Source organism: Hippopotamus amphibius, chromosome 4 (genome assembly GCF_030028045.1).
Source record: "Hippopotamus amphibius kiboko isolate mHipAmp2 chromosome 4, mHipAmp2.hap2, whole genome shotgun sequence".
NCBI lineage: Eukaryota > Metazoa > Chordata > Mammalia > Artiodactyla > Hippopotamidae > Hippopotamus > Hippopotamus amphibius.
Genome location: NC_080189.1, coordinates 29456077 through 29470347, shown reverse-complemented (window position 1 = coordinate 29470347; position 14271 = coordinate 29456077). Strand labels below are relative to the sequence as shown.

Genomic DNA, 14271 nt, shown 5'->3' with positions numbered 1-14271 from the left:
TATCTCATGTTTAAAATTTTCATTTCTCTAATGACATAATGTTGAGCATCTTTTCATCTGCCTTTCTGATACCTGTATGTCTTCACTGCAATGTCTGTTCCTATCTTTTGGCCATTTTTTAATTGGGCTGTTTGTTTTCTTATTGTTGAGTATTAAGAGTTTTTTTTGTACATTTTAGATAAAAATCCTTGATCAAAAATATGTCTGGGGCTTTTCTTTTCATTCCCTTAACAATGCAGAGCAGTTAATTATTAAGTCCAACTTACGATGTTTTTCTTTCATGGATGTTTTTGGTGTTGTATCTAAAAACTTATCACCAAACCTAAGGCCATAAATATTTTCTCTTATGTTCCAGTTTTATAGTTTGCATTTTACAGGTAGGTTTTTGATCAGTTTTGAGTTAATTTTTGTGAAAGGTGAACAAGTGTTCTTTGTTCTCATAAGGTTCTCCTTAAAAGACTCCTTCAGAGAGGTATTTTGCTGGAGTTTTAGCACAAAAATACAGTGACAGCCAACAGCACCTCAGAGCTTTTAAAGTTAATATTTACAGGCATCGATAATAGAGATGTGATGTCAGGATCTAAGGAAGAAACTCTTCCTTTAGCAATCTGCCACGGCCAGACCACATCTATGGTCTAGTATGCTCTGCTCTGGGTGGCATCTTGATTTAATAGTGACATTGGTGAGCTGGCATTCATCTAAAGAGTGACTGGTATGATAAACAATCTGGGTACAATTGCTATAGCTGTTTTCATGATATGTCTATTTCCCTATCTCTTTTATTTCCAGACATGGAACAGCTTGTGGGCAGGACATATATATATTTTCATCATACATGCCCAGAGTCTACCATTTAAAACGTGTTAAATAAGTATTTAATTAGTGAATTCAATGTAGAAGTTGAGGATGTTTAATATAGAAAATCATTCCTCAGATGATATATCCCTTTGAATAGCCACCATATCTCTTGGGAAGAGGACACATGATAATTATCATCAAATATGTGAAGGGCTATCATGCAGAAAAGGGATCAGAACCAAGACAGAATTCACAGAGGTACAGCATTTCAACTCATTATACATAAGAGGAGGCTGCCTTATGGTGAGCCTGCAATCACTGAAAAAATGAAAAGAGCTTGACAATCTCTGTGAGCGATATTAGGAGAGGGGCTTCTGCATTGAGAAGGAGAGTGAGTAAACCGCTTTCTGTGTCTTTCAATGCTGAAGCTCTATGAGCTCTAACAGATCTAGTACAGAGTCAAATTAAGAATTTCAAAAGCCCTAAGAACAGAAATAATTATGGTGCTCCATTCCATTTGTAATTCAAAATTAAAAACAAAATCTATATTATAAATTCCAATACAGTTCATGTGTTCCCATGATTACTTGTCTTTTTCTTTTTCAGACAGCAAATGTAACTATGCCACCTTAATTCTCCCTTTCCCTCTTTCACGCTGCTCCTTTGCAGGACTACATACATGTGATCATTTCTGCTTATTGCCCAGCACTAGGTACAAGACAAGGAGTATGCCAAGACTTCTTTGGGAGTCATTTGTAAAACTAAAAACAAACAAACAAACAAACAAAAAACTACTCCAAAGAAACTCCACGCAAAGGCAGGAAAATCTATGGCCTTTTCATTTAAAATGTTCATTTATAATAACTATAGCACCAATAAATCTGGGGACTACCTAGTCCACAGTATAAGATGCAGTTATGCATTTTAAAAATAAAAGCCACCTACAGCTGATATACAAAGCTTGCCAGCACCCTAACCACTAACATTCATAATGATGACCTAGAGATGGTGATGCTATTCATGTAAGTCTTAATCAAAGATGAGATGACCAATATTCCACTTAGTTTTAAATTGTAAGTTTTTTTCCCATTGTGCTCTAATTCTTTGAAAACGGATATACATGCCAAGACTCACGGTTAGACAGAACATCTTAGACCTTGATCATATATACGTGATAACAGAATTTAAGGCAAAAACTAATTCATTAATGACCAACTTACAAATGCTGTACTAACTTGATTATATTTATCATGTGAATTTTTTTATTGTAGCTAAGTAACTCTCATACTTTCCTCTCACAGTATCTTAATCTTCGAACAAATTTACAGGTCACATATTATTTTGCAAGAATTCTGTGAAAAACCAAATGTTACAGCAAGTGCATATTGATTTATTTATAACACTTTTGTATTTAGAAAATTGTCCTTTGATTTAACTGGTTCATCTTGATTGTTACTTTAACTTGTATAAGAAACCTGTTAGAACTTTCATGGAAAGGGAAGGAGAGTGAACATTTTTCTATAAATAACGTGAGGCATTCTTCCCTCCAATCCTGGAGCTGCCACTGAGCTGCTACGTTCTCATGATGAACTGACCTCCATAAGAGTCCCCAAGTTACAACGGAAAAGGTACACTGAAATCACCTTGCCAGGCCTCGCTAGGAGGGTCAGTGCTCACTTAAGCAAAATAAACTGCTCCCTGAAGGAATGACACTGGTTTAAAGATTTGAAATAAACCTATGGCGAACCATAATTTTTTCTTAAAGAATTATATATCATTTAAAAAAGCAAATAAAAAAATACTTACTGGAACATCAACATATTTTGCGGCTGCTTTCACCTTAAGTGGAAAAGAGATAATTATGAGAATTATTTTCTTAACTGTTTGATAAGTACTGTGACAGCAGTCAAAAGACAGCAGAGGAGAACTCATTCAAAATACTCACAGTGAATGACAGAATGGATGAAAAGAAAGTGCCTTCGTCGTATCTTGACAGCTTAGACAACACCCCTTCCAACACTGAAACAAACTAGAATACAGTTTATAGTGAGTATTTAGGATATTACTGTGCATTCAAACAAATAGCAGGGCAAACAATTCCCAGACCAACTTCTCCTATGGCACAAAAATCTGAAATGTTTAAATGGACACTTGAGGGGCGACTTGTGATGTTTACGCTCTCATTTTGAAGATGAACTCTAAGGCCCTTTTACATTGCTGGAAATAATATGCACATTTTTTTAAGATAAAAGAACAATGCATAATAGGAGTCTGGTTACTAAGTGTGAGATAATTTAAACCATTAGTAAATAACTTTAGATCCCTGAGACTAATCCTTAAAATAATTTTCAACTCCAATATAGATGTTTATAAGTCCTCATCACAAGAAAAAATATTGTAACTATGTACGGGGATGGATGATGTTAATTAGACTTATTTTGGTGATCATTTTGCAGTTTACACAGATATCAAATCATTACAGTGCACACCTGCAACTAACATAATGTTACATGTCAGTTACACCACAATAAAAAAAATATAGAGATGTTTCGAAGCAATGATGGTGAAGCTTCATCAACTTCCTTCCTATCACATATCACTTGACCATTTCCCAACTTTTTTTTATCTATAAAAGAGGTTGAATGAAAACAAACAGATAATGAAAAGGAGGTGTAACATCTGGGGCCCCTGTAACACTGAAATTAAGTCTGATACATTAGCTAAAGCATATTCATCAAGCAGTTCTAACTGGGGCACGTAAGAATCATCCCTGCTTTCAGAAGCTTACAAGGCAACTGGGGAGCTCAAACAGATACACATACTGCAGGGTACAATGGAAAGAGCACCAGACTAAGAATATATATCCTGATTCTGTCACTGACTGCTATGCGGGCACCAATCTGGTCCTCTATCAGTCAAATGCTGTGTTGTGTTGGGGGGAGGGGTATGGAGTTAAAATTGTCTCAGGAGTTTTACATTTCTAAAATTTTATATTTCTATAAAATGAAAGTTAAGATACATATACTGTAATTAAAAACGTGGAGAATTTTATTTCATTGAGTGGAAACATTAAGATTTGGCACGAAGATAGATAAGAGATATTAATAAGGATCTATTGCCCTACATCTTTCCTCTTTAGAACTAAAATAATATGCACTATTGACAAATTATACCTTCCCAAAGGGGAAATACTGACAAGGTTTTTTAAATACGAAAAGGGAAATTAATGAAGGCTGGATTTTGTTCACATAGCAGCTTCTTCAACAAAGTGATAATAGTTCTAGGGACACGGCTTATTGGTCTCTGGTGAGCAGAGAACTCGCTGAGAGTGCACAGGAGATAATCTTTTCTCTGTGGCTGGTCAATTACTGCAAAATGGTTTATGCAAAAAAAACAAAAACTTCCCTATAGGTTTCTCCATCACATCATTTGCGACATGATGTAAGAACAAAGAAACAAATTCATGCGAACCGCGGACTAAAATTTTATTTTTTTGCATTTTTTAAATTATTTTTTTGGGGGTACACCAAGTTCAATCATCTGTTTTTATACATAAAATTTTATTTTTAAACAATGAGAATTATATATGGTTGGTGAGTTATCCTAGGGGATACAAACAGCAAAAAACACAAAATTACAAATTGCTTACAACTAAAAGTCAATGGAGCACCTTCTTCCTGCCCATTAAGATTTCTTACCAATCACAGCTGGCTAACTCAACTTGATGTGGGTGGCAAAGACCCAGAAGACCAATACTCCAGGGCTATGTCAGGCCAGGGGAAGGGAATTCCAAACTTAATGGCCCTCTGTGGAAAATGCCTCGTCTCTTGTAACTCAAATCTTGAGAGCCAGTGTGTGCTGGGTGATCTCATTTGCCACGAGGAGAGCGACCACTGCTATGGTTACCAGACAACCTGAACCACTGAAGGCTCTAGCATAGCACCTGGTTCTTGGTGCCTTCAAGTGAGTATTTGCTTACACAGGTGAGTGATGCTGAGGGACTGGGCAAGGTAGAGGCAGACCCTGTGGATGGATTCAGAAGGTCTTAGCTTGAGTTGAAGCTCTGCCACTCCCTGGCTGTGAGACAACAGTATGGACATTCAGCTTCTCTACCCTCAGTGTACTCATCAGTAAAATGAGGAGAATAACACTGCCCTGCCCACAGCAAGGACGGTGTGAAGATCAGCACCGATGATTTAGGTGAAGGGACTGTGAAAACAGCAACACACTAAGTGATGTAAAGAATGAATATTATGGGTACGATTGGCTAAATCACTAGCCATTATATGTCTAAAAACCTACATGTTAAGTCACAAGTTAATGGGGGTAGCCTTGGGATTGTTTAGTGATAAGGAGAAATAATGAATTTGGTTACCAGTGAATGGGTCTAATTCAATGAAATGATATCTATGGCAGCCGGATAAAGTTGATGCTGTAAGTCAGAAGACCCATGTTGGAATCCCATTTGTTTCAAGGTCATGTGACTGACAGTAGAGGAGGGAGGCTTTGGACACAGGTGGTCTGGCTCCAAAGCCTGTGTTCTTTACCATCATGCCGCAGAGTTGTAAGCGTTAAATGCTATGACATAACTAATGTGCCTGACATATAAGTGCTCAATAAATGCTATTCTGTTATTATTACTGAGCACCTAATATGGGAAATACACAAAATTACAAGTCTTAGACCCTTCCCTCCAGGAATGTACAAACTAATAGGAGAGACAGACATGTACACAGTTGGTCATGACACAAGGCAGGAAGTGATGAGGGATGAACTGTGTAACTGAAACTGATGTGCACCGGAGGATACTGGGTTAGTTTCTTTTGCACGGTGGCACGGGAGCTGAGCTGCAGGACAGCAGAAACAGAGTGGCTAAAACAACACTTGGGAAAGGCCATTAGCAGATGACCTAGGGCAGAAGTTTCCCCACGGTGGCAGCTGGCAGCCCGTCTGGCTCGTCCTCTGAGTGTGAAGCAGCGCTGGGTTATATCCCACTAAGTCCAATGCACAGACCAGTGGTCTGTTGCATCCATGTCACAGCATACTTGATCTTCATTTTAACAACAGTGCAGAGCCTCTCCCTGGGATCCTCCCTACCCCGAACGGTCCCCAGGGAGGACCAATACAGCAGGGACTCTAAGTGCTTATATGGCAGTGAACAGCGACTGCACCTCTGGGACCAACCAGGTGAGCCTTCCTGTTTCAACAGGAAGGTTTTCTTTGTAAGATTTTTGTCAAGGCACACGTGGTGGAAGAGCTACCTTAAAACCCAAAATCTGTTACCATCAAGATTGACTAATAATGATACAGTTTTCATCTGGATTTCTTTGTATAAAACAGCAAGATTCTGAAGAAATCCAGTTAAATGCTGGGTTTCATTGCTGTGTCTTTAACTGCTTCCTGTGAACTTTCTCCCTACAGCTCAGGGAGTATATAAATACTTACAGGTGTGCCTTGCGCTCTCTGTTCTCCTGAGGGTGTCGGGTTGGAATGAAACCCTGTAATCTCTTTGTTTCCCTGCTCTTTATTGTGGATGTCATTTACTAGGCTTGTTTGAATAATATTGAGCCCCTGAAGTCTGTCTGGGTCATTACCAACGTTGCCTCATCATGCACACTCTCAGGGAAATTAAAGATGAAGGCACGTTGAAATGACTGGCAGAAGGAAATGTGAAGTATGCCACACGGCATGTTGGTTTAAATTTCCTGCTGGATTTTAGCAGGGTATAGGATTCATTTTCCTACATGTATGGAAAGTAGAACCACAAATTCTGAGAAGTGACAGGGAAGATTCCAGCTGTAGATTGGTGGATTTGAAACACAGTTTTTTTTTCAACCGTGAAACTTCAGGAAGTAAACAAGGAATATTTGCATCATTTACGCTGCAAGGTATTAAATCTTCCACAGAAAAAAGATTCATCCATAAATAAGACTAATTACGAAAAATTAGGTATATTTCGGAAGGTGGAGGGTTCATAGGGCTGGAGTTATCTATCAGCAGATGTTTTATTTTTGTTTGGTACAATCAGGACTGACTGATATTGTTAAAAATCCACCTGGAACCAGAATGTCATGGACTGGAAGAAAACAGGTTTCCTTCCCTGAACTGGAATGTTAATATTATGATACAATGGAATACAATCCTCTTTTCTTCCACTGTGAATCCACTTTCTCTTTGAATCTTTGTTGCAAATGACTCCTGAAAGGTCCTTCCAGATTATCCACATTGGTATTGAGGATGGACAAGATCTGAAAGCATGTATTTACACAACATGCCTTGTTCTGCACAGTATCTCAGACAACTTCCTGAACAGCACACAGCCCAGATGTTGGTGAAATCTCCACGTTTCTCTCACTGTTCCTTTCTCCCTTGCCTCCTGAATAGACTGAACTATCTTAGTTTGTATTTCTTCTCTTCTAATGGCTCCTAATAGTGCATGTTATTCCTTTCAAGTACATGCTTGGATTTGAATAGCTGTCTTCTGAATACATTATCTTGATCCAAACGAGTAAATTTAATGAGGTTAACTTCATCAGGTTGAGTTGTGGTGGTGGGGTGGGGGTGGGGGTATTTTAATTACAACATCTAGACAAGTCAGATTTGTCCTCTGTCCCTCTTAAGAGAAATTCAGGGGAAAATATTCTAGGTAATCAAAAAGAATAGGTGTTTGTGTGTATGTATATATATTTATACCTACACACCTATATATCTATATATATATACTTAGTGAAAAGGCATATACTCTTTCCTAAATCCCTTTTTGCAATAATTGAGAACTTAGGAAGTTGAATATACTGCTAGGGTCTTTTCATTCATACCCAGAATTTATTGAGCTCCTGCGATTGGAGCACATTGTGAAAGTGATCACTTTCTCATTCTTTGCTCTGTTGACCACTTCCCCCAAACGATTCTTTCCCATAGCCCTCCCAGTTTTTCTTCAGCATCCTTACGTTACACACAATGAATTCTACTCTCATCTACCTGACTCACAGCCGCCCCACACGATTGCCTGCCCGAGCTGGTCCCACAGTGTGTATGCCTGCGTGTAACAAATCTCGAAGGAAATATCCACACAGCCTGGACGTGTAAAGGCGACACGAGAAGACCGGGCGGTGAAGCTCCCATTCTTTTCCTCTCTGGTCTTGCCGAGGTCTGTGTGCTGTTGTGGAAAGATGACAGACTTAGGGCTACAGAGTCAAGTCCTGGCCCCTCTGCCATCTGCCGTGTACCCTTGGGCCTTTGTTTCCTCATCTGTGAATGAGGAGACTGGACTCTGGGTGGATCAGGCCTGCCTTGGGAAATGGGGCTACACAGGTAGGCTCTGGCCTCCTTCCTCTCCTCAGTTAGAACAGCTTTGCTTCCACCAGTGTTGTATCTGGGGTGCTACCGAAGATACTATTGGAAGACATTAAATATATCTCATAAACATCATAAAAGTATATAGAAATATGTCTTATAAACATTACAGAAATGTGGACGATCTCAAGGTTCTCTTCCAACTCTAGCCTCATGTGTGCTATGGGACTGCAGAACCTGGGGAGACGAGATACAGGTCCCTGAAGCCGCCACACACAAACATATAAAAGGATCTTTGCTTTATTTTTAAAAATTAATTTATTTTTGATGTGGGCCATTTATCGAATTTGTTATCATATTGCTTCTGTTTTATGTTTTGGGTTTTTGGCCACTAGGCATGTGGGTTCTTAGCTCCCCGACCAGGGATTGAACCCACACCTGCTGACTTGGAAGGTGACGTCTTAACCACTGGACTGCCAGGGAAGTCCCCAGGATCTTTGCTTTAGACTGAGAAAAGGCTGTAGGTATTTTTCTCATCCAATACTCCTGCTTTTTTTTTTTTATTACCCTGTTTTTTGTTTGTTTCTCCTGCTTTTTTTGATGACGAAACTGAGTTATGCAAGGAGACCCTGCTGGTAACATTAAACAGGTTAGAAAAGTCCAGCTCTCCTAACCTCCCACAGTTTGTCTGATTGAATTAATTCTAACATAAGGTAGCTATAAATATGGCATTGCCTGTATCCTTTCCTAGGCAAGATTTAATGTTCCTGCCTTCATTTTCTCTCTTGGAAAAAGTTATCTATGTCCTTTTTGGGTTAGAAGCTTCTTTCTTGTTTTTGCTTTCTTTAAGGTGGTTTTCATTTCTTCCATTTCATTTCTTCACGTCTTCCATGGGGGATAAAGTTATAGCATATATGCCTGAGAATAGCAGCCACTGCAAGAATCATTTTCAATGGCTAAAATCTTATGATCACATTGGTATTTTGATCCATATCCTTCCCCTGAACTCTAGCCCCAAATAGCTAAACATCTGAATGTCCCTTGCTATCTCCTCCTTCAGGTGTCTCAGAGGCAGCTCAATCCCTATATGTTCAATCATGGTGTTTCCCTCCAAATCTGTTCCTCTTCCAGGGTACCCTGCATCACTGAATGGCATCAACATCCATCTCCTGCTGCAGGCTATAAACCTAGAAGAATCCTCAATGTTTTCTTTTCCCTCCTCATTACTAACCCCTTGTCAGTCCACTCAGGCTGCTATAACAGAATGCCATAGACCAGGTAGCTTATAAAGCACAATGATTTCTCATAGTCTGGAGGCGGACAAGGCCACAATCGAGGTGATGGCAGACTCAATGTCTGGTGAAGACCCAATTCCTGGCTCATAGACTATGTCTTCTGGCTGTGTTTTCACATGGCAGAAAGGACTAGGGAGCTCTGTGGTGGTATTTTTCATAAGGGCACTAATCTCATTTATGAGGGCTCCAACCTCATGACTTTATCACCTCCCAAAAGTCCCACCTCCAAATACCATCACATTGGGGATTAGGTTTTAACATATGAATTTTGGGGGGACACATTCAGTCTATGGCACCCTGCACATTGTATATCTTACATGTCTTTGGACTAGTCCAACAGAGGACCAGTGTTACAGTCTCTTTACTACTCCCTCTCAATCTGTTTGCTGTGGGCAATCAAATGAGTCATCTTACAATGCAAATATGATTAATTTCCTACCCCTACTCCCTGCCTCTTCAACCCTTCAGTGACTTCTCATTGCTCTTAAGATGAAGACATTAAACTCCTCAGGCCTGCAGTTGGGCTTTTAACCATGATTCCAAACTACCTCTCAGGTACAGAGTTGGGAATCATCAGCATACAGTTAAACCAGATGTGTGAAAGTCACAGAAATGTATGGAATGAGTTCAAAAGAAGACTAAAGATGGAAACCCCAAAATCCCACCGTTTAGTTGCTAGGTGGAGAGAGAACACAGAGATGGGAAGATGCCAAGATCTTTTCTTGGCATGGAAAATGTGTGTGCAGGTGGGATACATCCTGTTGAGTGTTACATGTGATTAAGAGCCCTGGATCTTTCTCAAGATATTTGTCAAAACACGTGGATAAAAGGAGGATGCAGAAGTAGAATTGAAGAGAGGAGATAAAAAGAAGTGTTGCTTCTTATTTATCCAAATGTAGCAAACATATTTCTCAATATACACAGAAGAGTCAAAATATGGGAAGAAACATTTGGGATACAATACAAGGAATTCACTATTTTATTCATCTGCTTTATACTGAATTAATTAATGTGCTATAAAAATGTCTAGGACACATCTCTTAGAATTTGCCAGAATAAAGACAGTTAATGTAGAAGTTACATATTTTAATTTTTACCATCTTTTGCTTTTTACTGATCTCCTGGAGCCCTAGAATCAGCAAGAGAACTGGATTAGGAATCTGAAACTCAAAGGTTTGAATCCCGATTCTTGCACTTATTAGATGTATGACTCTGGTCAGTTTACTATTTTGAAGATTACATTCCTCTCTGTGCAATAGGGTAAGTCCACCCATTCCATAGGTGTTGTGCAGTTTGAATTAAATAACATACGTACAGTGGCTGCTTCACAGTAGCTACTTCATAAATACCTCCTTTAAAAAAACCATTTCTTCTTTGGTGAAGACAAATGGGAACACAGTGTCTTAGGGGCTGTCTTGTTTTTAAACATACTGAAGTTTTAACGTAGTTTACATGCCCATCTAGGTGGTCACCAGAGTAGTGATTCTCAAAGTCTGGCTCAGGAACTCCTACATCAAAATCACCATGGTGACTGGTTAAACATGCACATTTTTGCCCTTCTTGCAAAACTTCTGGAAAGCGGGGTTTGGGCATCTGCATTTTAAAAAGCTGTCAGGCAATTCTTTGGCATGCTAACATTTAAGGATTGTATTACAGAACTGTATTTGACTTTGCTTAATGAAATAAAACTCACCATTTACTGTCATCTTTGATGGAAGCTTTAGATGGTTGTCCAAATTATCAAATTAATTTATTTTATACTTTCCAACTAAAGATTATTAAAAAGTGCCATTTGACTGAAGGAGAAAGGATGCAGAGAGAAAAACTAAAATCTAGACCTGATTTCTAAATATAATAGCTAGTTACATTAGGCTAAGTTAAAATTAATTAAAATTAAGTAAAATTAACATTTCAGTTTCTCAGGTGCACTAGCCACATCTCAAGTGCTCCACAACCACCTGTGGCTACTGGTTCCCATACTGGATGGTGCAGGATAAAGTTTTCTACCATCGTAGAGACAGAATTATATTACCTAGTGGACGGTGCTGATCTCTAGGACACCATTTCCTGGCCTGACTCAAATATACTATTTTTTTCAATTAACCAGATGCATTTGATATAGAAAAATTTAAGTTTCTTACTTTGTCACGAACAAATGCAGAGGTGATGTGCAGCCCTGCCTGCCTTCTCTGCAAGCCTTCCTCCTCTCCCCCACCCCCAACCAAAGCCAGTTAGAGTCTTTTTGCCTGGTTGCCTACTTAACCCTTTATCAACTGCATGCTAGCTTGCAATTCAGTGGCTCCCTTTATGTACCCTTCTCACAAAAGACACCTACCACAGGAGAACTGTGCTAATGGGGAGGCTCTATCTGGATAAAATTTCCCTGGATGGTTTGCAGATGATGAAGGTGCAGGGTTAACTATGTCCGCTCAGTGGGCTGCTGGTGCAGTGCCGTAAGCTCCTGGGTTGGGCTCCTGGGAGGGAGAGAATCTCATGGTTCTTCCTCTAGGAGCTTCATCCTCCAGTGGTTCCCCTCTTCCTCCACCACCCAGGTGGCTTTCCTGTTAAGCTGTCCCCTTTCCCCTTGTTGGTGAATGTGTGTTGTAGGTGTAGGTGTTCAGTGCTGGGGTAGAAGCTGGGGAGCAAGAACAAACCGGGGAGGTGGTGCTATTCTAAAATCCTCTTTCTTTGTGACTTTTTTGCCACCTCAAGACCTGCTACCAGAGAATTTGGAAGCACAAAACAATTCAATCCGCTCCCCACCCCCCCACAACCATCAACTATAATCCCACCACCCAGATGAAAGCTCTGTTGGTATTCTGGTGTTTATCTGTTTATCTGTCTCTTCTCTATCTGATGACAATTCAGATCATACTTTACATTTCTAAATATTCAGCTTTTTTCCCACTTAACACTACGTTATGCAACATTCACTTTAGCATTATAGTCTTTGAAAGCAAACTTTCTTAATGTAGATGTCCCATAATTTACCATTGCCCTCGTTAGAGATTAAAGTCGATTCCAGTTTTTTTCATTGGAAGTAATGTGACAACTATCAACGTATATAAATTCTGTGCAAATTATATAATGCAATGTATATAAATTTTCTTACTATTCTCTGAGTAGTAAGAAAAAAACGCAAAAAGAATATTAGGTGAACCTGTATTAATGTACTTGATTCAGTTTCAAACTATCTTCTAGAAAGGTTGAAGCCATTCATACTCCTATATACATAAAATGTTGTAGCCATTTATACTCCTAGAAACTTCATCTTTTCTAAAACTGGGTGATAGCTTAAAAACATCTATGCTAATTTGCTAGAAAAATATTATATAAATTATACTTTTATTGGTATTCCTTAAATTACTGAGGCTTGACAGTTTTCATGCTTATTGGGTATCTCTAGTTTTTCTTTTCTAAACAACATGTCCTTTGTCTGTTTATTGAATTGAGGGTGGCTTTTCCTTTGCTTTTTGTACAGTCTTCCAATTGTTTTATGAACCCTGGTCTAGGATTCTTTGATTCAGTATCTGCTCTTATGAAAGTGCCCCTTGGGGACATGTCCATCCTCTCTCCTTAACCTCTTTCAGCTCCCTGTGCTCTTCGGTTGTTCATCTCTTTTCTTATCAGACCCTGATCTTAAATGTCACCTTAAATGTCTGTTCCACCTTAGTGGGATTTTAAATCACCTAATCATTAAATGGAACACTCACTTATGCTTCATCTCTACTTATACAACTAAAGGCCATAGCTTTTGTCAAAGAAATCTGAAGCTGCAAACAGGAAATTGTAGGAGATCTCTGGGAGTGGAGACCCTCAGACACCACCCTGCCAGCCTTCTCTGTCCACCTGTGAGAACAGTTCCCCACAAAAAATAGGCTAAACTCAAGAACTGATGACTATTCATCTCATCCCTGGAGACAAACAGTAAGAGAACATGAATGTGAAAGAATAAGGTATTACTGGAAGATAGACTTATTTTTAGAAGGATAATTGCAAGGAAAGCCAAAATTAATTATAAACAAAAAAGCAAAAGTTACTGACAAAGTGTTCATAGTTCGCTCATAACTTTTCTTAAAATTTGGACTTTTCTTGCATCTATTTTTAAAGCTATTGTTTCTCAATTAGGTACTTAGAAACCTAAGACAGATATTTCTAAAAATTCTAAGTTGAAAATTATGTAATTTGATTTAAAAAGGTAAATAAAGAATACCTTACCTTTGAAACTAGAAGTGAAATGATTTCTTTTACAGTGTTGTCAATCAAATCATCTATTTTTGAATGGTACTGCTGCTAGATATGAAAAGATGATGATGCATTAGTTGATGTGGACACAAAACTTTTGTCATAAGTCATAAATGCTTTAAGGTTACTAGTAATGACATATCAGATTTATACAAAATGACCATTTTGCACATTAGAAGAACAAAACCTTGAAAACGATCCACCCAATCAACACTTTTTACACTGTGGGGTTTGAAAATTTTCCCATGTGCTCTGTTGAGTTAAGCAGCTAATGGGGTTATTCTATAGATGAATTGAGTTCTTATTCTTATTCAGGCGGAGGAATGTGAAGGATACTTTTTGTCTTCTCCTCTATAATTAAGGTGGCCGTGTATTTTTCTAAAGGGTTGGTTTAGCTGGAGAAGCAAAAAGACTGGAAAAAGATTTAATTAATACAGCATTTCATGTCTGACAACTCTCATTCATAAGTTATTTTTAAATGTGCTCTAGAAATAAAATGAGCTCCCAATTGTTCACAATGAAAGGACCTTTTTGTCAGTGCAGGGAGCCGCAGTTTATACAATTCTTACAATGTGCTCAAGCAAGGGCAAAATTAAAATTTCATCAACAAAGGTGATAGATGGTAACAACTTAATAG

At 38.7% G+C, this 14271-nt stretch overlaps 1 protein-coding gene across 2 annotated transcripts in view; it reads right to left on the bottom strand.

The window, feature by feature from the left end:
- CADPS2 (calcium dependent secretion activator 2) overlaps positions 1 to 14271 on the bottom strand; it is a 524489-nt gene that overhangs the window by 42564 nt on the left and 467654 nt on the right. For both annotated transcript variants that reach the window (XM_057732060.1, XM_057732061.1), the window contains 3 exons: positions 13608 to 13682; positions 2744 to 2827; positions 2605 to 2637 (listed from right to left, as the gene is read on the bottom strand). In XM_057732060.1, the coding sequence (XP_057588043.1) occupies positions 2605 to 2637; positions 2744 to 2827; positions 13608 to 13682 (192 nt within the window). The remainder of the gene's footprint in view (positions 1 to 2604; positions 2638 to 2743; positions 2828 to 13607; positions 13683 to 14271) is intronic.